The following is a 21,984-nucleotide window of genomic DNA, read 5'->3' on the forward strand; positions in this document are numbered from 1 at the left end:
CCCTCTCAAGTTTGACCTAGGTGTTGGTTACTAGTGTTTATAACTTGCATTATCAATATCATTTTATCTTGCATAAGGAAGCGGTTTATATCTGTATCTCTAAAATTGGAGCCCAGCCATAACATTTGTATAACTGATAAAAATCTGCTACTCTGCTACACTGAAGCAAACTTCCTAATTATTGCCATGGAAATAAATTAGTTAAAAGTAGAGAATTGAACACAAAGGTTATCATAAACCTTTTAAACTGAAATTACGTGATCAACTTTTTATGTATTACAAATTCATTTACATTTTTAAAAAATAATGTATTTTGCTTTTCAGTAAGTGAGGGATGAGAGAGAGCTGATTCTCTGATGTATCTGGGTTTCAAGTTCCTAGAAGCTACATTTTGAGCTTGATCTTCTGAATTACACAAGATTTATAAATTTAGTAAAAGAAAACATTGCCATTAAACTCAAGGTAAGAAATTATTATACATTGTTTTATGTATCTTTATATAAAAAGTTACAAGTAGCAAGCATATGACACAGAAATGGAACAGTAACAGCAATAATTGTGAAAGCATGCTTTTTACAATGTATCTAAGAAAGGGATTTTTGCCAACTCAAATATTCAGTAACATACATGCAGATTATTTTCTTAATGTCAAATTCAGTCATATTGCTAGATGCTTATCCAACAAACATTTCTATTGAAGTGATTATGAATGGCTAAATACCTGATTTCAATAAATTGTTCCTGAAATTGGGAATTTAACTTGCAACAAAAGAAGAGAGAAAAAGAAAAAGAGAAATGACCGATAAGCATAATAACCAAAGTCTTATTGCCTTCTAGTAATTTTACTCAACACTGTTTGCTGAATTTTGTCATGATATGAGAATAGCTGGTCAGAGTCCATAAAACCTCTAGCTGGTGTTTCCAAGGACGATAGTTTCACATTTCATTGTAGCATGTTCAAAATCACCCAGGAGCGCACTATTCTCAAGCAGTCTATATAATGAAAACAACGTACATATAACAAAAGTTCAATGTAAATCTTCTTCCACATATCACACAACATACAAGTAAATAACAGACATAAAACATATCAACTGAAATAAAACTAAGATTAAAAAAAAAACAAAAACAAAAACAAAAAAAGGACGATCTCAGTTAGGAACTAATTTCTTCTTCAAGTTTGCAGCAAATCTCCAAATGTATTTAAAAACTAAGGAGCACTTGGTGGCCGGCAACCAAATTACAAAAGAAACATTATTGTGCAATGAGAATGTCTTGCTAAGGAAGTAAGATATGTCTGTACTTCTTAGGTTTGGATAAAGGCAATGAAATGAAATTGGAAACATGTCCACTCTCTCTTTCAGACAGCTGAAATAATTCACTATAGATTTTTCCATTCAGAGTTTGCATGATTGCATGAATAGTTGTCTGAAAGTAAACCAAAGTTAAAATATGCTCTTTCTATGAGGAAAAATACAGAAAAATATTGACCTAAACTATCTAGGAGCAATAAAAGCATTGATGGATTCTTTCCCAGTAAAATTGCTGTATACATATATACACATATAAACATGTATATACACATCTATGTTTATATATATATATACACACACATATACATATATAAATTGACAGACTAGCAACTATCTATAACTACATTATAAACATCTGAGATTATGTTTATTGAGATTAAGTGTTGATAACAAATTATACAGAATGAAAAGCCTAGGAAAAGACTCAAAAAAGGAAGTTTAATTTGCAAACATTAACATTAGTACTACAGAATCTCTAAATTTATCAGTACTACTACATACCCTTCCCCCGACACTTCACAAAGTTGAATGAATAAAATGAACTGAAAACAGATAGTTCCACATTTTCCTGGCTTCGGTTAGATCGCCAAGTTTTACATACTATTTCACATGCTGGGACTCTAAATTTTATTTTCGTAAATAAAAAAATAAATGAAACACCAGAGCCATGCAAAGCATCTGTCTTTATAATGTGTTTGGAATGAAGATTATATTTAGCTAGGGAATGATTATAGTGCTGTTGAGAATAAGGAATTAATAGCTTTTGCTTAGTTTACAATACTAACGTGGTCATCTGTCTTTCAGTTTTCTCAGTATTCATACCTGGCTCTCTCCATACAAGGTGACATACAACTTGAGAACTAACATGCATTTTAGCAGTATAACAAATAAAATGGAAAGCAACAGATGGTTCAATTGTCGTATAGATATGTTTACTTACCTCAAGTTTGTCCCTTAGACCCTAGTTGTGTTGTACTCAGACTCATGTTTGCTTAGAGACCCAATGAGGCAGAACCTGGAATGTTATGGCTATTTCATTCAAAATAATAATGTTTGCATAGAAAAAAAGAAATATATGCATATAGATACTTAATAAACAGTACATCTTGAATATATGATCAATATTCATGAAGTAATTTACATTGGCATGCAATTAGATTAAAATAATCAAATAACTTATTCTTTTTAAGAGACAGAAATGCCTTAATGTGCAAAGAAAATATGGAGGGCATGTAAACAGTCACAAGAGTGCATAAATAATGCATGCAAGAGAAAACACAAATATATATTAAAAGTTTCTGTGTTCTTTTTCAAATAAATTGGTCATAAATGTTTCTGCTTTTCTTTTTCTTTTACTTGTAAACTTTTAATCATTCCTATTTACAGTCATTCAAAGTGCAATATACAATAGAAATAGCTCTTTTATTAAAAATATCATGCTTGACTTTTCTTTTTTATTGATTAGAAAGATTCCTTTTAACTACATTCTTATATGTAAATATATGAGTATTCTCTATCCACTATGCTGTCTCATGTTCTAATCAATATATATATATATGTTAATATGACAAGCCAAGATACTGTGATTAATAATGGAACAGATACAGTAAAGTTTTGCAAATATTGTCATTCATTATACAAAAGATAATGTTTCATGAGAAAAGGGGTTTCCTTACCCCAGGATTGTCTTTCTCATTATTATGCCATGCATCAAAATGGATACATGTACTTTTTATTTATTGATGTGTTGATTTAGAGATGTTAGACCAACAGTGGATGATACTCAAGGCCACCTCAGTTACATGGAAACCACATGTATGTGGCTCTTTCAAAAACTAGAGTCACACAAAATCTTCTTTGGTTTTTAAAAATTGTACCTGTTCTCTGTTGACTTGTGTGTGTATGCATGTTGCTATGTGTAAAACAGTAAAAGAAAAAGAAAGATATAAAGTAGAAAAGTAAAACGGAGATACAGGATCCTTCAGGAAACAGGAGCAGAGATGAGAGAAAGGGAAACAGGAAGAGAGAGAGAGAATATAATGGTATGTGCTATCAGGAAACAGAAATCTAAGCAATAAATAAAGAAGAAAGAAAATATGTCTTTACTGAATAAAGAGTGAATATGTTTGGGCAATCAAGTCCTTACACAATAGTCTTCATCAAAAATCTATTGATACTGACCGCTGAACAGCTTTATCATGTCTGGACAGCCTGTGACTTGTGGTTGGTACCTCTTCAATTTCGTCTATCTCGCACGCATCTGCAGCATCTTGTGAGTAGCTATGCTTCATGACAAGGATATTTCTCCTGTTCATGGGCTGAATGAGTGGTTTTACAGGCTGGGGTTGTATTTCTGTCAAGACAGAAGCATCTCTTGTGCTGAGGTTACTACGGCTGCCCTTAATGCTAGACACTTGTGATCCACAGTGATGGTCATGAATGCATTTTGAAGATGATCTCCGCAGTTTATGATAATTTTCAAAGTCATCTGCAACATCAGCAAGGTCAGCTGTAGGCCCTGTCCCTCTGAGGGTGCATAACTCATAATGAGGAGGCTCAAACACCTCCTGGAACACTGTTTGATCAAAGTCTGTTTTCCTTTGGACAAATTTTTTACGAGGCTGCTTGATCTGTACTATAACAGAGATAACAATGAGGATGATCACAATGCAAGAAGTCACCCCAATTATAGTCCCACTGGTATTGGTAAGTTGGTCCAATAGGTTAGCTTTTCTTTTTTCTGTGTGACAGGAGAAAAAAAAAAGCACAACATTAATTGCAGTTCAAGAATAAAACCAACCATGATGGGTTCACAGATTACTGCAAAGCTGAGCCTAGTCTGTGTCTGAGTTCACTTAATCAATCTCACTGACAAAAAGAGAAAAGGAAGAAAACAGGTATTTGTGAAAGCCAAATAAACACCACACAAGTCCTCTGTGTGCCTATTCACTTGGAAAGTGATTTATTCAGGGTATATTACAAGCTTAATGAAATGAGAGAATTATTTACATTTTTTATAAAAAGCAACCACTATAACAAGCAGATGGCTTTAGTGTCACCTCTGAACTCCATTTGCCTGCTAAAGCCCCCAAGACTGTTACAGATGTTCTCTTCATTATTTTCTGTCTCTTCCAGTAAATATATGCAACTAGGACATTAGGACCAATGAAAGAGCAAGACTTCACAGGATTTTAAAATAAATTCTTCTTTGCGTTGGGAACTTTGATGAAGTCCTAATATTTGTGAGCTGACAGGGACTGTTGACAATATTCAATGAAAAAGCTAAATCGGGAGAAAATAGAAAAGTTATTCAAACTGAGGTTTCCGAAAGGAAAAAAAATATCTGTGCTAGTTATTTCTTTTGTTCCTGACCTATTAATTACCACAACCTTTCTAAACACCCATAAAAATCCAAAAGCTGATCCTACCTACTATCCTTTACTCAGGGGCTTCTAGGAAGTTAGCCAGCAAATTCAGCATTGTGAATGAAGAAAAACAGAAAACATGCAATAAAATAACGAAAAGAAAAGCAGTTTCACCCTACTGTTGTGTATATTTCTCTGTGATTTGCTTTGAAATGGCTGCAGACACATGAGACGGTGACTGAGCCTTGTAGAAATCCAAGCTGAAAGCATTCGCATCAGTCTCTCAGAGGCATGGCAAGACTTGACAACTGTGATTAAGTTTCAACACCCAGTTTAGTGTAATTTTTCCTGGCAATGTAAAACATATCAAAAGACTTAATGAAAAGCCTTTGAAATGAAAGTTATTGGCACCAAGACAATAACATCCATCTCTTCATAATCTCCTAGATACCAAAAATGAACTTTTCAGTACTCCCAATTGCCTACTCTTGTAGATTCACCTGGGGTTTCTCTAACTGACTGACACAGACTCTGGGGAAGCAGCAGAGTTAGAAAAAGCAACACAGCAGCAAGCAACCTTTTTGCTGGAATCAGCAAACTTCCTATTACTAGTCAGAAAAACAAGAGAGGATAAATGCACAAGACCCAATAAAAAGATACTTGGCAAATGAAAGATGAAAATCATTCTGGAAATTAAAGAGTGGGGAAGGTTTTCACTTCTCCTCTGTGCTGAAGAAGTAGAGAACAGATAATTATTTCCCAATTGTATGTTTAGTTTCTTTGAAGAATGTTATGCCATACCACAGTTTTTCTGTGTTCTTTTGAAGCATGTTTTCATTTGTGTTTTACCCTATTGCACTGCTTGTCAGGATTTTACAGGCTTCAGCAGATTTATGAACTGACTGCTAATCCACCTCGTTCTGAATTTTTTCTTGATTGGTTCCTAAATTTGGCACATCCCATGTTTCCAGGAACAAATCTCTGGTAGTGAGGGGGGGAGGGAGGGAACTGAACTGTCTCCCTAGCCGGCAATGTAAGTTAGTTACACTCTTTTCCCTGAAGACAACGCAGATGCTGATTATTTTTTTTTTTTCCAGAAACACAGAGCAGTATTTAGAAACCATTGTCAGCACCTGGTTAGGAACATCAGTCCCTACCTATGAAATAGACATTATGCCTTATTTCCTGTGCTTGTTTCTCGCTCTTCTATTTCACTTGATTATAGGTATATTTGGTTGCTTTCTTACAGTGTTACTTCCATCTCACCTTGGCTTTCTAGCCCATCTGGGCCATTATGGGCATGGCATGCAGCTAAAAGACACCTGCTACCCATATGTTACTCCACTACAAAGGTAACTATGGCAAAGGAACCAAAATATGACTTTTAATTACATTTTAGATTGTACGGGAAACAGAAACTAAGTGATCAGAAAGCCTGCCAGAAAGACATAACCAACACAAATCAACACCAAGCAAAACAAATGCAAACACGGAAAGTATCCATTGGTATTTTACCTCTCTTCATTTTCTCTATTGCTTGATGTATGTTCTCCCCGTATTACTCTTTCTGAGCTTTGACTCATATGGCACATTCTTAAAAAGAAACTAAGGATAATATGCTGTATCCAATGCAGTCTAAATAAATTGACATTTCCAATTCTACACATTACCTTTGCAGTGGTTTTCATCCCAAGGATACACACAATTCTGGAGTCCATTGCAGACCAATGTATTATTAATACACATATTACTGTGGCAAAAGAATGTGTTGGCTTCACAAGGGGCTAAAAACAAGAGAGAAAAAGCTGATATTAAGTAGTAAATCATTCAGCTCTCCACAGCAAACACATCTAGGAGTGATCATGTAATCTGTAATAGGAAAAAGCTATACAACACAGGTTCCTGATATATAATATTCGACATGCAGCATTAAGAGCACTCAAGTCACACACTGTTTATTATGCTGTGGCAAGAGATTTTCAGTTCTAAGATGGATGGACTTTCCCATAGTCTGAGTCTCATGACTGTACTGGGTTGGCCCCCCATACATTGGTGGGGGGGTCACTGATGTGTTATCAACAGTTTTAGCCACAGATCCAAAACACAGCACCTATGGGCTGCTATGAAAAAAAGTTAACTGTATCCCAGACAGATCTGGTGTATAGGAAATAATTTGGTTTTAAGTTTGTTCCTGAAACTCCAGTTTTATGAGAAAACTTGTGTAACTTAAAGAAGATATGTACTTTAGTGCCCATATCAATGGCCCCTGAACATTTATACACGGAGAAAAGAAAATTATTTTAAAATCCTTTTGGTCATAAGAAAGGCTACAGTAAAAAGTACCCCTTTGATCGAAAGTGTGAAGATCAAAAAAAGCAACAGTCTTCAGTGTCCCTGAAGCCCATGGTCTAGGAGAATCATGCAGATTAAAGCTGCAGGATGAAGGCTTTACTGAAGGCTATGTACTATTACTGTGAAGAAGCAGCTTGGAAGCCATCAGAAGGAATTTTACACGCTGCTAAACTGTGCTACTTACTGAAGTGTTGGGAGATCCTTAGGTGTTGGGGTTGTACAGATACTACTTCAAAATCATATAACATAGTCAAGATAAACCAGAAATAAAAAAACAAACCAGAAGATCTCCCTCCATTTAGAAAAAGAGCTACAAACTTTATCAGTGCTAAATCAGTAAAAATTAACTGTTCATGTATTTTATTAGCTCAAACAACTCAAAAGCTTTATTATAATTATTTTTAAGGGACAGTTAAAAAATAACCTAAGACCCTTAACTAACTGGAAAGGAGTTATGATGCTTATATTATTGATAGTTAGAATTTGATGCTTCATGGCAGTTTTTCTCCTCTGCAACTTTAAAAGCAGTTCCTATGACAACATATATCCATAGCCCAGAGACTGGCTCAGAGCAGATGACTGATTCAGTGGTTTGCTAAGGACAGTACAAAGGATTTATATTGTAGAAGTTAATGATTCTATACATCATGTCAAGAAATCCACTTTTCAATAAGTGCTTAAGTTCAGATATCCATAACTGACTATAATGGCTTCTTCAGAGCGGTTATGGTCCATTAAACAAACAGTAAATGCCATCAAAACTTGTACACACCCCCGAATATGCAACCATACACTCAGATATAACAGTATATGTATACTGTATCTCTTAGCCAAAGCAGAAGACTGATCAGCCAGACTGGTTCTGCCCACTGTTCAATTTTTGGAAAAATATGGTATACCATCTCCTAAGCTGCAGTGACCCTGATCAGGTGTTAAGTTTGTTACAGGAAGGATTTCACTTTAAACTAGACAGAATGAGCAGAGCAACACACATGCATATTAGCAAGAGAGGGTGCTTTGGGACCATCCTTATCTATCTGTTGCTGTCATTTGGGGACAGTGAGGACTGAGCCTGGAGGATACGGTGTCACATCATGATGTGACACATCATATAGGGAACCCACCAGAGACACTGTCATCCTTTCAGAGTCTAGCTGCAATCCCTGTTTCTGGGCAAGGCAAGGATCTTTTGGGACTGGTTCTTTCCAATACACAGGAAGAGTCTCATTGCCTGCTCTAAGCAAAAAAGTGAAACAGAAAGGGAGAGAATTTATGAAAGGGAAACCTAAGAAGACCTAAGTAGCCATCCATTCAAAATACATGGTAGCAAGTAGGAAGTGCACAAGAAAAGAAGACCCAAATGACAAATGGAGAAAACACAAGGAGTGACAGGGGAACAAGTAAAAAAAAAAGGAAGTGCAGGATTAGGAACGTTATGCTAATAAAGCCATAAAGAAGAAGAAAAAAAGACCCACCAAAACACCAAAAAACATGCAGAGTGGCATGAAAGGCCTTAGAAGTGAAGTGGTGAGGACAAGAGTGCTGTGTTTGAGCAGGCAGAACCTCCTAGATGTCTATGGCTTGCTCTTGCCACTTTAAAATCAGTGTGAATGCAATAGCAAAGAAAGGATTAATAGTAGGAAAACAATCTCTAAAAGAATAGAGAACAATTTAAAGGAAGGAAGGACAGTTGTGCAAGGCAGAAATAAAGGAATTTAGAAGTATAGTGGTGGTAAGTAGAAAAACAGAACTAGAGGAAAGTAGTAAAGGAAATGAAAGGAAGAGGAAGAAAGAAAGAACTGCACAGCAGAAATAGATGACACTTAAGGCATTCTGCACTGAAAGGAATGACAAGACATTTTACATCAAATTAAAGACATTAGGAAATGTTTCAGGAATAAGAGAAAAAATAAGAGCAGTACAAAAGATATTTTTTGCAGATTTAAGAGCAAGGGATAATTAAGCAAAGTGATGGCGAGGAGATCTGGAAATGAAAGGCAAGAGAAAGGAAGAAAAAAGAAAGAAAATTTCAGTTTCTCTACATTGTGCTGTTGAACTATGGAGGAAAGAGATGTTATGTGACTAAATGTCAAAACTAGATGAATAGAGAGGCAGAGCAATTTCAAGGTACAGCAAACTTAGCATGAGAGAAACCCAAATGTAAGATACCTAAACCTACTGACAAACAGCCCCCTCTTGTTCATGTTTATAAAATTAGTATAGTCAAGTCTTCTCTGTGGTTTCTTGAACCTGGAGTGTATCAAGCTGGACAAGAAATCAATATATTTTCCCCACTCTAATGAAGGCTTTTTGTTGGAATGAATGAAAGCATCAAGGGAAGCTGAAAACTTGTCAGTCCCATTGTACATTGGAGGAATTAAGGTTTTTGCCCTTGAAGAGGCACAGCAAAGGGGTCTTGGGATGGCACATCAAGAACATTCTAGTAATAGCAAAAAGATAAATGAACTGGTAGTAAACAGGATTCTTTTACAGCAAGATGGATCTGGACCTGATGCTTTCCTGAAGCTGTTACAGAACCCAGGATGGGAGTGGAATCAAGCAGGCAAGGTATGTGGAAGCAACACTTGATAGCTTAACCTAAGTCTTGAACATCATCTCTGGCAATGCCGCGATATGTAAATGTTTAAACCTGCGGAAAGGTTGTGGATGTTTTCACAAAAGGAAGCATATGCCATCATTAGCTTCAACTAGATAAAGCACCACAAACCTCTCCACCCAGCAGAAGCTCTACTCTACCAGTGTATGATCTTCCTCATGACTATATAAATGCCCTTTATATGAGAGAGCAGTGAAAATGCACAGAGCTCTGCCTTGGGTTGGGAGAGGAGCCAAGTGAGAGTTTTTGGGTCAGGATTAGTGGGAAGTCCAGTGTCAGCCCACAGCTACCAATATTGTAGTTGGTGTCTGTCTGCTATAAGCTACCTGATCAGGGACAAGAAGTAGATGAAACCTTCTTCAGACAGCTGGAAGAAGTCTCATGTTCTCAGGCCCTGGTCCTTATGAGGGATCTTAACCACCTGCTATCTGTGGAGGGCAACACAGGAGGGCACGAGCAATACAGGAGGTTTCCAGAGTGCATTGATGATAACTTCGTGATACAGGTAATCAAGGAGCTGATAAGGGGAGTTCTGCTGGGCCTCGTACTGATATAAACAAGGAAGAACCAGTCGGGGATGTGAATGTTGGGTGCAGCCCTGGCTACAGTGATCATGAGATGGTGGAGTTCAGGATGCTGCAAAAAGGGAATAAGGCAAAAGCAGGATCACAGCTCTGGGCCTCAGGAGAGCAAAATTTCACTATTGAGGGGTCTGAGGGGTCTGCTTGGAAGAATGCCATGGGAGGTCTCCAGGAAAGCTGGTTGATTCTGTAAGACCATCTCCTCCACCCTCAATAGTTGTCTATCCAGACAAGCAGAAAATCAAGTGAAGGTGGCAGTTAGCTTGCATAGATGAACAATGAGCTCCTGACTAAACTCAAACATAAAAAAGGACACATGCAACAGGTGGCAGCAGGGTCCGATGACCCCAGCAGAAATATAGGGGCACTGACCAAACATGCAGTGACACAGTTAGGAAAGCTGAAGCCCACCTGGGGTTGAATCTGGTGAGGGCTGTAAAGGGCAACAAGAAGGACTTCTACAGGTATGTCAGCTGCCAAGGCAAGATGGGGGAAAATGTGAGTGTCATGCTGAATGGGGCAGGGGACTTGGTGACAAGGGACATGGAAAAGGCTGAGGTACCGAATGCTGCCTTCTCCTCCATCTTTCTTTGGTGGGATTTGCTTTTTGGAGTTCCAAGCACGTGACATGAGGGAGAAAGCCTGGAGCAAGGAAGACTTACCCTCCATGGAAGTGGACCAGGTTAGGGAATATTTAAACAAACTGGACAGACACAAGCCCATGGGCTCTGATGTGATGCCCCCAGTAGCTGGCTAATGTCATTACGAGGCCACTCTTGATTATCTCTGAAAGGTCATGGTGATCGGGGGAGGTTTCTGAGGACTGGAAGAAAGCAGATGTTGCCCCGTCTTTGAGAAAGGTGAGAAGGAGAATCCTGAGAGCTACAGGTCAGTCAGCCTCATCTCGATCCCTGGGAAGGTGACAGAGCAAATAATCCTGAAAACCATTTCCAAACACATGAAGGAGAAGAAGAGTGCTGTCTGCATGGACTTATGAAAGGAAATGATGCTTGACCAACGTGACAGCCTTCTACAACTGGATGACTGGCTTGATGAGTGAGGGAGAGCAGTGGACATTGTTTCTCTACTTAAGAAAAGATTCCAACACTGTTTCCCATAATATCCTGATAGACAAAGTGATGAATATGGGCTAGATAAATAGACTGTGAGTTGGACTGAAACTGGCTGAACTGCCAAGCTCAAAAAGTTGTGATCAGTACCACGAAGTCTAGCTGGAGGCCAGTCATTAGTGATGTACACCAAGGGTCAGTACTGAGGCCAATACGCTTTAACCTCTTCGTTAATATCCTGGATGATGGGACAGAATGTATCCTCAACAAGTTCGCAGGCAGTGCAAAAGTGGGAGGCCTGGTTGATAGACCAAGTGGTTGGGCTGGGTGTTTGTACAGATGGGCCTCAATAGGCTGGGGAAACAGGAACTTCAAGCAGATCAACAAAAGGAAATGCAAAGTCGTGTGCCTGGGGAGGAATAACTTCATGCACCAGTATGTGCTGGGGATTGACCATCTGGAAAGCAAGTCTGCAGAAAAGGTGCTGATGTGCAGTAAGCTGACGATAAGCCAGCAATGTGCCCTTGTGGCAAGGAAGGCCACCAGTATCCTGGGCTGCATTAGAAAGAGCATTGTCAGCAGGTTGAGAGATGTGATCCTTCCCCTCTACTCAGCCCCAGCGAGGCCACATCTGCAGTACTATGTCCAGTTCTGGGCTCCTCAGCACAAGGGAGACATGGATGTAGTGGAGCGAGTCCAACAAAGGGCCACAAAGACCATTAAAGGGTTGGATCATCTGACATGAGGAGAGGCTGAGAGAGCTGAGACTGTTCAGCCTGGAGAAGAGAAGGCTTGTGGGGACTCTCATCAATGTGTACAAATACCTGATGGGAGGGAGTAAAGAAGACAGCACCAGGCTCTTCTCAGCAGTGCCCAGTGGCATGACAAGAAGCAATGAGCACTAAATGAAATACAGCGAATTCCCCTTAAATGCAAGAACAAACTTTTACTTTGAGGCTGGTCAAACACTGTGCAGGCGCTTGGCTTCCCAGAGGGGTTGTGGAGTCTCCATCATTGAAGATATTCAAAACCCAACTGGACACAACCCTGAGCAACCTGCTGCAGCTGACCCTGCTTTGAGCAGGATTGGACTAGACCATATCCCGGAGTCCCTTCCATCCTCAACCCTTCTGTGACTCTCTGAAGAGATGGCGTCATAATTAAAGTAACAGCTGGGAACACACAGTTATGTTATTTCTCCTGTGTCCCAAAGCTGCCTTGAGTCAAGCTCTGCCAAGGTACTGGCCTAGAAATAAGTGAGATAGCATATTCAGCACAATGAACAATTCAAATTGATTATAACACAAGCAAGCAAATTAGAACTATACATATAATTCAACCTGATGTATTTTAATAGCTTCAAGTCTTTGATAAATTGTTGGATTTTAACAGCATGAAAACACTATAATTTAAATTAAAACACTAATTAAAGAAAAAAATTATTATTAAAGGTTCTTTTTCCAGTTTGGATTTGAACCAATAATTATTTTTATATAAAATTATAGTTTATATAAAGTGATATATACAAAATGAAAAATTTTAAACGCTTTCATTCTACAGTATTTTTAACAATAATATTTTCTTTTTAAAAATTTGTGTCGTATGTGTATCTTAATATACAAACAGATTTTATAGTTACTGAATTAATTATAATGTAACATCTGCTTTGCAACAAGTATTTATACTGAACACAAGATGGTGCACTTATCCTAGAAGATATATAAGCAAGTGAGTTAACAGGAATAGACATGATATCGCAGAGTTTTTTTCAGGTTTAGGAAATCTGTACTTTAAAAAATCCTGTAGTAATAACCCTACTTCTGGCATGTAAATATATTTTGTTTGTAGTACAAGTTAGGGGATTGTTATAATGATCATATTTCCATAAGGTTACCATCACAATATTAAAAAAACCCTGAGGTTAGTATTTGAAGGTTACTGCTCTCAAAATTTATAAAAATTGAGCCAATGGATTTGTCTATGTTTTCTTACTACTGGAAGGTTTTGGGAATACACATGGAGCCAATAATCTATACTTTTTCATTGATCAAGGCAAAACGATCATAAATTCTTTTAATCGTGAATAGCCCTAAGGCAGAGAAACAAAAAGAGCGTTAATAGTTCTTCCATATGGCATGTTTACAAACATGAAATAAGCAGTCATATTTTATATTTTAAAAAATATCGCTTTCACTGAGACAATAAATAAATAATCACGAGTAATACACGGACATTTATACTATAAAATAACAATATTTGTAAAACACTACAGCAATTAAATATTCTGTGTGCTATGAATAATTATTGTACTATTGTGATGTTATGACATTAACAATAAAATACATTATCTGTGTGTGTTGAGCACCATTTTATTGGGCATTACAGGATACTTTGGGTATAAAATGCAAACACAGCCAGGTCAAAACATGTTTACAAGATGAAGCCAAAAGCTGACTTCTTATGGACCTGGTGTGAAGTCTGGCTGTTCCACTTCAGTGCAGTGCTTTCCCCAGTGCACTTACGCTGTTCTCAGCACCATGCAGAGTTAGTGCAACTCCTTTGCTTCTAGGGTGTGAACTAGCTCTGAGCAAGCTGGCTTGGGTGTCTACATCGTACTTCATTGAACCGTGTGGATTTACCCTTTGAGCCTGTTTCAAGACAAGGATTTCAGTCCGTGACTCCCTAATCTTAGATGAATGCCCTGCCCTACTTGCTATTTTTAGGCTTCTCTCTTTTCCCCCCTTCCCTTCTTGTCATAGCATTTTTGAGAGGTCTTGCTTTCTCCTGAGGGTGAATGGGAAAATTCTGAAATCTTAACAATGGTTAGATGTGAGAAATATTCTACAGCAAACTTGTTAGACATTTCACACCTAGTCCTCACGCACTCAAGATAGCTCATTGCATCACGCTCTGCATATGAATTCTTTAAGTGTAGATCATTTGGATTTTCCCACTGTTTCTTACTGCAAAATAGAGCTTGCTTTCCTTCACAAGAGAAAGAAAAATGAAATTCTTTAGGTGTTCCTTGAATCATCCTTGAAACAGAGGAAGAAGTTTTCTCTCAGCCTCTCCAAGGAACAGTTCATCAGTCATACTGAGAGACTGTTTCACTTTACGAAAATTATAAAATTATTAAGGTGGTTTTAGTACCATACACTACAAGTATATTACCTGAAGTAAAATTACTTATCTTTTCATTTGCCACTAATGAAAAAAAAAATAATCTTATTAAACTACAGCTCTTAGAAACTTGAAAATGAAATGTGCTTAATACCGAATTTTCCTTCTCAGCCACCTTCAGACAGCTCTGTTCAAGATAAATGTAACTTTTACAGATATTTAATACCAGATGCACATCGATAATCTAGTCTTTAAAATACTCTTATGTGTGGTTTCATGGGGTTTTTTTGATACATGAACGCACCCGAGATTGGCAGCTCAGGAGCATGTGCTCAGAGCTCCAGTCTGTGTTCAGTTTATACACTCTAGGCACCACAAACATTTATTTTGTTCAGGGTCAGAGGGTCATTGGGATGCTTAGCCAGTGAGTGTTTTTCACTAGGGATAGCTGCAAATAGCACAGAGGGGAAGAAAATCACAGATGAGTGCTCACCAGTAAGGAGGCAATCCCAAAGTTTTCTTTTTCCTATATTAGAATGGAAGCAAGGAGCAAAACCAGCAAACTATTTACACTCCTAAGTCCTTGCAAAAGGAAATCATCTCTTCGCATGAGTTTCACTTATCGCTTTGTTGTTCCCTTTCTCAGGAGTTCCCTTTGCATTACCACAACAAACACAGTCCTTAATACTGCATACCTGCAGTGCTTTTTCCCCATTAGAGAATTGCCCAAGTTGGGGTGAGCATCTTCAGGGATTCTGGCTGTAAACAAGGACTTGAGTGCTGTTACTCAATAAAGCTATGCACTACTCTTCTAACCATGGCCTTAGATTTCTATCCAAATACAGGTTTTGTTAATAAAAAGAAAATGATAGAACTTGTGCTTCTTTAGAAAAGCTTTGAAAACAGGATTAGAGCTCAAAGGGGCAACAAAATAAGAGAAGGAATGGTATTTTTCTGGTCTGGAGTTCGTGATGCAGGGCTAGGGATGGAGAAGGAAGCAGTGCTACCAAATAGCAGTCAGAGGTGAGAGAACAAATGTCCTGCCTGTTGTGCATACAGAGGGATTTTCTCTTATCCCATACACCCTGCTCCTACGAATCTGCTTTTAGGTTAAAGCGTAGGTGTGTCTGCTCAGGAGCAGCTCTTTGAAGAAGCTGTAGGTGTAGCATGTCTGTCATTAATCAGGCTGGAGATCACTCTCAGAGTCATGGAAAATGAAATGAACAGTTAGTCAGCGGGTGAAAAAACAAAGAGTGATTTTTCAAGTCTTCTTACCAGAAGAACAGACACCTTTTGATGATAGCAGCTTTCTTGTTTTCCTTTTTCTGATTCTTAAATTAATTTATTGGATATTCAAAGTCTATTGTAGGCAGTGACTACCATACACAAAAGTATGATTAGATATATATGCTTAGAAGATATATTAAAGATTAAAAAGGTAAGGACATAAGCAGACAAAACCCATAATGATAGTTAGAACAGCTAATAATACTGATCATGAAATATCAGATCATCACTCTAAATTACCAGCTATTACGAATTAATTGGTTATTAAGTGTTACTTAGAGCTCTACTACTATTTTGATGTTGTGAGAATCATTACTGGTTTTCTGGCATAGGAAATTTAACAACTTCTTGCATTGTATTCCTTTCCTTCAGACATATTTATAGCACTGCTGCTCTGCAGAGCATCACTGCTAGAGGTTTGGAAACTTGTAAGACCACTTTTTGGACGCCAGCGAAAAAAGACATGTATTTCAAATGTAAGTGGAGCACACTGATCAAACCATATGAAAATAATCACATAAGAAATCTCTTCAAAATTTCTCTGTTCTACACAAATGTCAAGTCCCCAGGACACGGCTCTATAACAAGAATTAACACTGAACAGACTGGCACAGAAAGAAAACGTTCCTCAGGCTAAGTAGCCTGTTTCCACAAAAAAAGCACTTCCAGTTCACAGGAGCTTTGTGTAAGGGAAGACTCACAATCTCGACAACTTCACACTAAGGAGAGGAACTTGGGGAGCTACATATCGCAACACCTCCTGGTCATCCCCACAGCAACAGTAAAGACAGGAATTTTACTCTGTCACTCTTTCCCATGCACATAACCACAACATCAATTTTGTTTCTTTCTCAGCTCTAGGTGAACAAAATAGCTTTTTTCTTCTTTCTTTGTCCCCAAGTAGAGACACAGGTGCCTGTTCCCTGATGCACATCTCCCTGAATGAGGTCTGACATTTCTTCTCTTCCATGCAGATCATCTAATTATTCCCACAGACTGCTGAAAGACATTGCAGCTACATGCTCTGAGCTGTGTCTCGCAGTGCGCACGCTGGACATCTGCTCCAGCTGACTCCTGACAGCCAGCACCCGTCTGCGGCATAGGGCAGCACTTACGGACAACTGACATGGCACAGAAAGTACAGTCTGCATCACCTTTAAATCTTTAAAGTCAATTCCCAGCATTAAAACCACAGATGCAGTTGCTTCTGCTATTTATGAGCAGGCTGCGTATACATATCTCAAAGCACAATTTAGCCCTTAATAAATTTTCAGCTTTTAGCGTGCAATGACTGTTCAGAATAAATTTACAGAAAACACATCATGTTAATGTTTTCAACTTCCCAGTCAGAATACCCTGCAGTATAAACTATCGTCTGTTTACAGGAACGGAGTAGCTGGTAAGATGTAGCATGTCAGGTAAATATATTAGGAATACTATATGAGAAAAAACCACATTTTTCCTTATTTTCCTTTAAAATATGAAAGCCTTGCAAACACACACTTATTCAAACCTTCATTTCAACTTAGTCATCATAGTGCTTCACTCTCCAGTTCTTTATATGCTGTGAACCTCCAGTGCAGTTGTTTCTAAGGTAACAGACCAGGATGCCTTGTGAAAAAAATGAATCAGATCTTGAATATTCAAGACATCTCCAGTTGCAGAAATGAGAAAAGGGCAGTATCATCTCAACTGAGGGTTCTCAATATCTTTTAGGCCCTGGCCTGATTTACAGACAAGAAAAATATAATCCACCCTAAGGCTGCAGTGTGAGAGTACAGTGGCGTATGCAGCTTCAGGCATGTAGACTGTCAGAAATTTTTAATCAGAGCCATAATTAAGGAATTACAGAGGCTGTTCTCAACAGAGTCTCCCTGCCTCGTTGCAGAGTACACACACACAGAATACAGATGAAGAATGTGTTTGGTAGGATTGTGCCTTCATTCCAACCGCTGACAGCCGCGCAGAAATCTGCCTGTCAGACATGTGATGTGCAAACCAAAAAATACATTAAAAATCAACATGAATCAGCATGTGAAAATAAATGTGTGTACTCCTTCCTTAAGAGACCAAATATGCATTATTTTCATCAAAGAAAACAAATCGGTATCTTTCACAGGTGATTACCTGTGATTACCCATTTTAAGGGAATGGGGTTATTGGGTTTTGTTGAGGTTTTTTTGTGGTTTGTTTATTTTTTTTTAAACTGGCTAGAACTACCTTTTGTTTCTTTCAAAGGCTGTTTTGCTTATTATCTGAGTCTAGAAATCATGTACACATATGAATGCAGGCAAGGTGCGTAGACAGAATATTAACCAAAATATCATGTAAGTTCTACAAAACTTCTCTTACTACAAAAAACCCCTAAATTCCTTGCTTAACAATATCTGACACATGCTTTTATTGATATATGCATTCTGGAATATGCACAAACACACCCATCACCTGTGATAAAATAATCATAAGGTGCTTTTCAAACACCCATCATAATGAGATCTAAAAATCCAATTCATAGAAAAGGATCAGGCTTGATAAAAACCTTCAGAGCTCTATTATTTTCCATGTCATGTATGGGAAAACTGAGACAGAGCAGCCCGGTAGCTTGGGTGTCAGATAAAAGTCACAGTCATACAACTAGACAGGTCGTGACTACTTGTACCTGTCTTCCTGTCTCTGAATCCTGCGCTCTATCTACTGCATTACAAATTATTGCACACTATAAATGCTTGGAATAAAAACTGTTCTGAATATTTACATAGCTTGTTTGGGAACATTCTTCAGTGACCACTCTGCACAAATAAAACATTAACAGTTTTTGGGACTTGTATCATTTAACAAACTGAAAGGTGGACGTATTGATTAGGGTCTTACGTTCTTGGAAAGATGTGAAGAGCATCTGGAATCGGCTATTTCGACTGCCTTCATCTGCCCACATGCGGATTACACCCAGACCTGTCCGCAGCATTACATCATTAGCAACGGTGCTGCAAAACTTTGCTTTCAAATCCTCCACAGCGCTGCTTCCATCATAGACAGCTACAAAATTCCTTTTGCATTCATTGGAATTCTGCATCTCATAGTCCAAGAATCGCAAATAGATCTATGAAACAAGCAAACAACAAACGCAACATGTACAGATATTGAGAATGACTAAACAAACATTAAATACATTTGCTCTACCTTGTGGGAGAAAAACTACACACCACCACCATCAAAATAATTTTTCTGGAGCTCATGATCCATAGGCCACTTCCCTGGAAGGGCATTAATACAGAAACTAGGCACTGTTTATACTTCCAGGTATTTTATCTTGCTTCAAAGTAGAATCTAGTGGAAGATCTAGATATTTTTATTCTTCTTTTCAGTAAGGTCCTAATCTCCAAATATATAGGCATCTTTGAGAATTATATACAACAGACCTTCAAGCTGAAGGACAGACAAGCTAGAAATTTCTTCTTTCACTGGCTGGCACAATATTGCTCTATTACTTGCCTGACATGGAAAATAATAAGGCAAATAATTGCTGCTCCCTCCCCAGAGTCAATATGTGTCATCTTTGTGAGATGTCTCAGCTACACTGATTCAGGAAGTGAGAATCTGGGAGCCAGACAGAACTCAATCATCAATCTTTTTATGTTTCCTCAAGCAACGTGGTCACCATTTCAGCTTTTCTAAACAAAGCCTTATGGTATATATCTTCATAATTTAACAGGGGTGAAATCAAACGTATTTTGTGGAAACTGCTAGAAACCTGGAAAGCTTTTTAGGAAATGTCTCTTGCATACAAGCTAAGTTCTCTCATAAAAGTAATAGATGTATTGCCCTTTGCAAAGAACTCTTTAAATCTACCCAAAAAAGATGCAGGGGTGAGGAAAAAATGCTATTATTTTATATTCAACTCTATATGGACTTTAATAGGAAAACCCCACTCATTTTAAAAGCAACTGATAATACAAGCAACATCAAATATTCCAGTAACAGAGAAGGCAAGTAATATTTTCAATAGACACATGATACATAATCAAACTGCCAAGCGTACCCAGGAGACTTCAGGAGAATGATACAGAAAGGTGAAGTAGGGCAGAAATAACATAAAAAGCCAGTAAATATATCCAGCACCCAGCTATATGCGTGTTCACTTGAAAAAAATAACCAAAAAGAAACTTCACTGTATTAGACATCAGATATACTTCTTTACAAACAATCTTGTTAACTTCAGGTAGTTTTTTACATGCCTGGAACAACTGCTGAAAAAGCTTCTCTGGATTTGCATAAAGTACACAAACACAGCATATCCTAGTAGCAATAGGACTCACCACTTCACCTCATTAATATATTACAGCTCTTATGGTTTGAGAATTATGTGCTATTAAGCAATCTGCCACTGTTTAATAATAGCACGGATTTTTAAAGGAGCCTTTTCAGGTAGTATATTATGGTACCTTTCCATTCCTTGTTACGCTTTGCAACTGGTCTCTCTGAAAAGAATATTTGTAAAAGAATTTTTACTATTATATGAAATTTGGTATACTAAGTTTCATTTTGCTTGCCTCACCTTTTTCTAGTACGTTATTTCTTACAGTAATCTTTACTTATGTTCCAACATTCCCATTCTCCAGAAGAACTCTGAGGAATATATTTCAATTCAGTTGCAGCTAAGTGAGTTCTATTCTCACCATATGTCCTGGCCTTTAAATACTATAAATTAAGGAAGCTGCTTGTATTGATCTCTACAAAATGGAACAGTTAACAGCAATACACAAAGTAATATTCAGATGGCAATATCTTATATCAGGGAATACTTTTTATAGTGTTTTTTGTTTCATTTACTGGTCACTCCACCCCTGCAGTGGAATGAAAAATTGCTAGAGTTCAGTCACCCAGCATTGCTGAAATTGTCTCACAGTATCCACCACTTTTTATAAATGTGTTGTCTTGAAATGTCTTGCTGTTTCCTCTCCTACTGGGGGACATGCAGTTTCCATTCCTGCTAAATCTTTGCTTACTTCCTTGGTGAAGTCATACTTAAAGGCTTGTTTTGAATTCTGAAGATTTCTCGAGTGCAGAAAATGCATTTCTGAAGTTCCTCTGCACTGGCTACATCCCTTTACAAGTCCCTCTTTCATTCTCTGCTCTCTTCCTCCCTTTCCCAGGTGCTCAGGCACCTGACCCTTTATTCCTTCTCATGCTCCAAACCCTTGTTCTTGGTGGTTTCCAGCTATTTAGAGCATTTCTGTCTTGCTGATACCTGACTACCTTAGCCTGTAAGGTAAACCTCATCACTGTGAAACCTTGGCACCCAGCCTCTCATGTGAGGCTGGATAGTCCATAGTCCATCCCTGCATAACGTTTCGCTTACAACAGGGAGTTAAAGGTGCACTTTGCTTTTTTTTCCTCCACTAACAGAAGCAGCCTGCTTCAGATGGGCGCTTCAGTGCTTGCCAACTTTGTCACAGGTAATGCAATAAAAACCTTCTGCAGCTGATTATATGCAATATTGTATACACATGACTGTTTTCCAGAAAGTAAAGCATGTCAGATAAATGTCTCACAGGAAAGCACAGAAGGCTTCTGACATGTTATTGTCATGGATCATTACTTTTATATGCGTATCGTATGTATACCATCTGTATGTTACAATATACCATATATAGATATGATAGACCACACAGATGTAATGCAATGTGCATATGTCATATTTTTATCTTATTCCACTCTTCAGGAAAGCTCTTACCTACTCCAGAAAAAAATTATCTTATTCTGACTGCAGAACGATAGTAAAACTATACTTTACCTAATGGGGGAAAGACCTCTTACACTTCCTCACTTGTTCTCTATTTCTGCCCTGCTCTCTTATATCTCTCTCTCTCTCTCTACATTAATATGTACATATGTATGTGTGTATATGTATATATAAGCACACATATATCTTGTATAGAGTATCCCATTTCAGTACTGAGATGTAATTTATATCCCTTTTCATTCTTACAAGAAATGTGTGCTAATCCTCACTGTGGTTATAAAATACCAGCTCTCACAGCAATTTCCAGCATTCATCAATTATTCCTGATCTGTTCAAACAGATTGTTCGTATAACAGTACAGCCAAAGTCTTATTTCTATGGGCTTATCATTTGACATTCTCTAGTTTCTGGTGGCACGCTAGCCTTATAAAATAATAAGATATTTCTTAGAGCAGCAGTTACAAATGCTGAGAAGGAACCGGGAGAACAATAATTTAGCATTTCAGTTTGAGTCTTTCAGTGAAGAAGCCAACACT

At 37.9% G+C, this 21,984-nt stretch overlaps 1 protein-coding gene across 1 annotated transcript in view; it reads right to left on the reverse strand.

The window, feature by feature from the left end:
* Positions 1-470: 470 nt before the first annotated feature.
* Positions 471-21,984, reverse strand: part of NETO1 (neuropilin (NRP) and tolloid (TLL)-like 1) — an 85,392-nt gene continuing 63,878 nt past the window's right edge. The window contains exons 8-12 of the mRNA XM_010578001.1: positions 18,577-18,805; positions 6,349-6,462; positions 3,495-4,053; positions 2,254-2,328; positions 471-993 (exon numbers count right to left, since the gene is read on the reverse strand). Coding sequence (XP_010576303.1) covers positions 2,268-2,328; positions 3,495-4,053; positions 6,349-6,462; positions 18,577-18,805 — 963 coding nt within the window. The 3' untranslated portion in view covers positions 471-993; positions 2,254-2,267. The remainder of the gene's footprint in view (positions 994-2,253; positions 2,329-3,494; positions 4,054-6,348; positions 6,463-18,576; positions 18,806-21,984) is intronic.

The sequence above is a fragment of the Haliaeetus leucocephalus genome, unplaced genomic scaffold (genome assembly GCF_000737465.1).
Source record: "Haliaeetus leucocephalus isolate CR32 unplaced genomic scaffold, Haliaeetus_leucocephalus-4.0 Scaffold587, whole genome shotgun sequence".
Lineage (NCBI taxonomy): Eukaryota > Metazoa > Chordata > Aves > Accipitriformes > Accipitridae > Haliaeetus > Haliaeetus leucocephalus.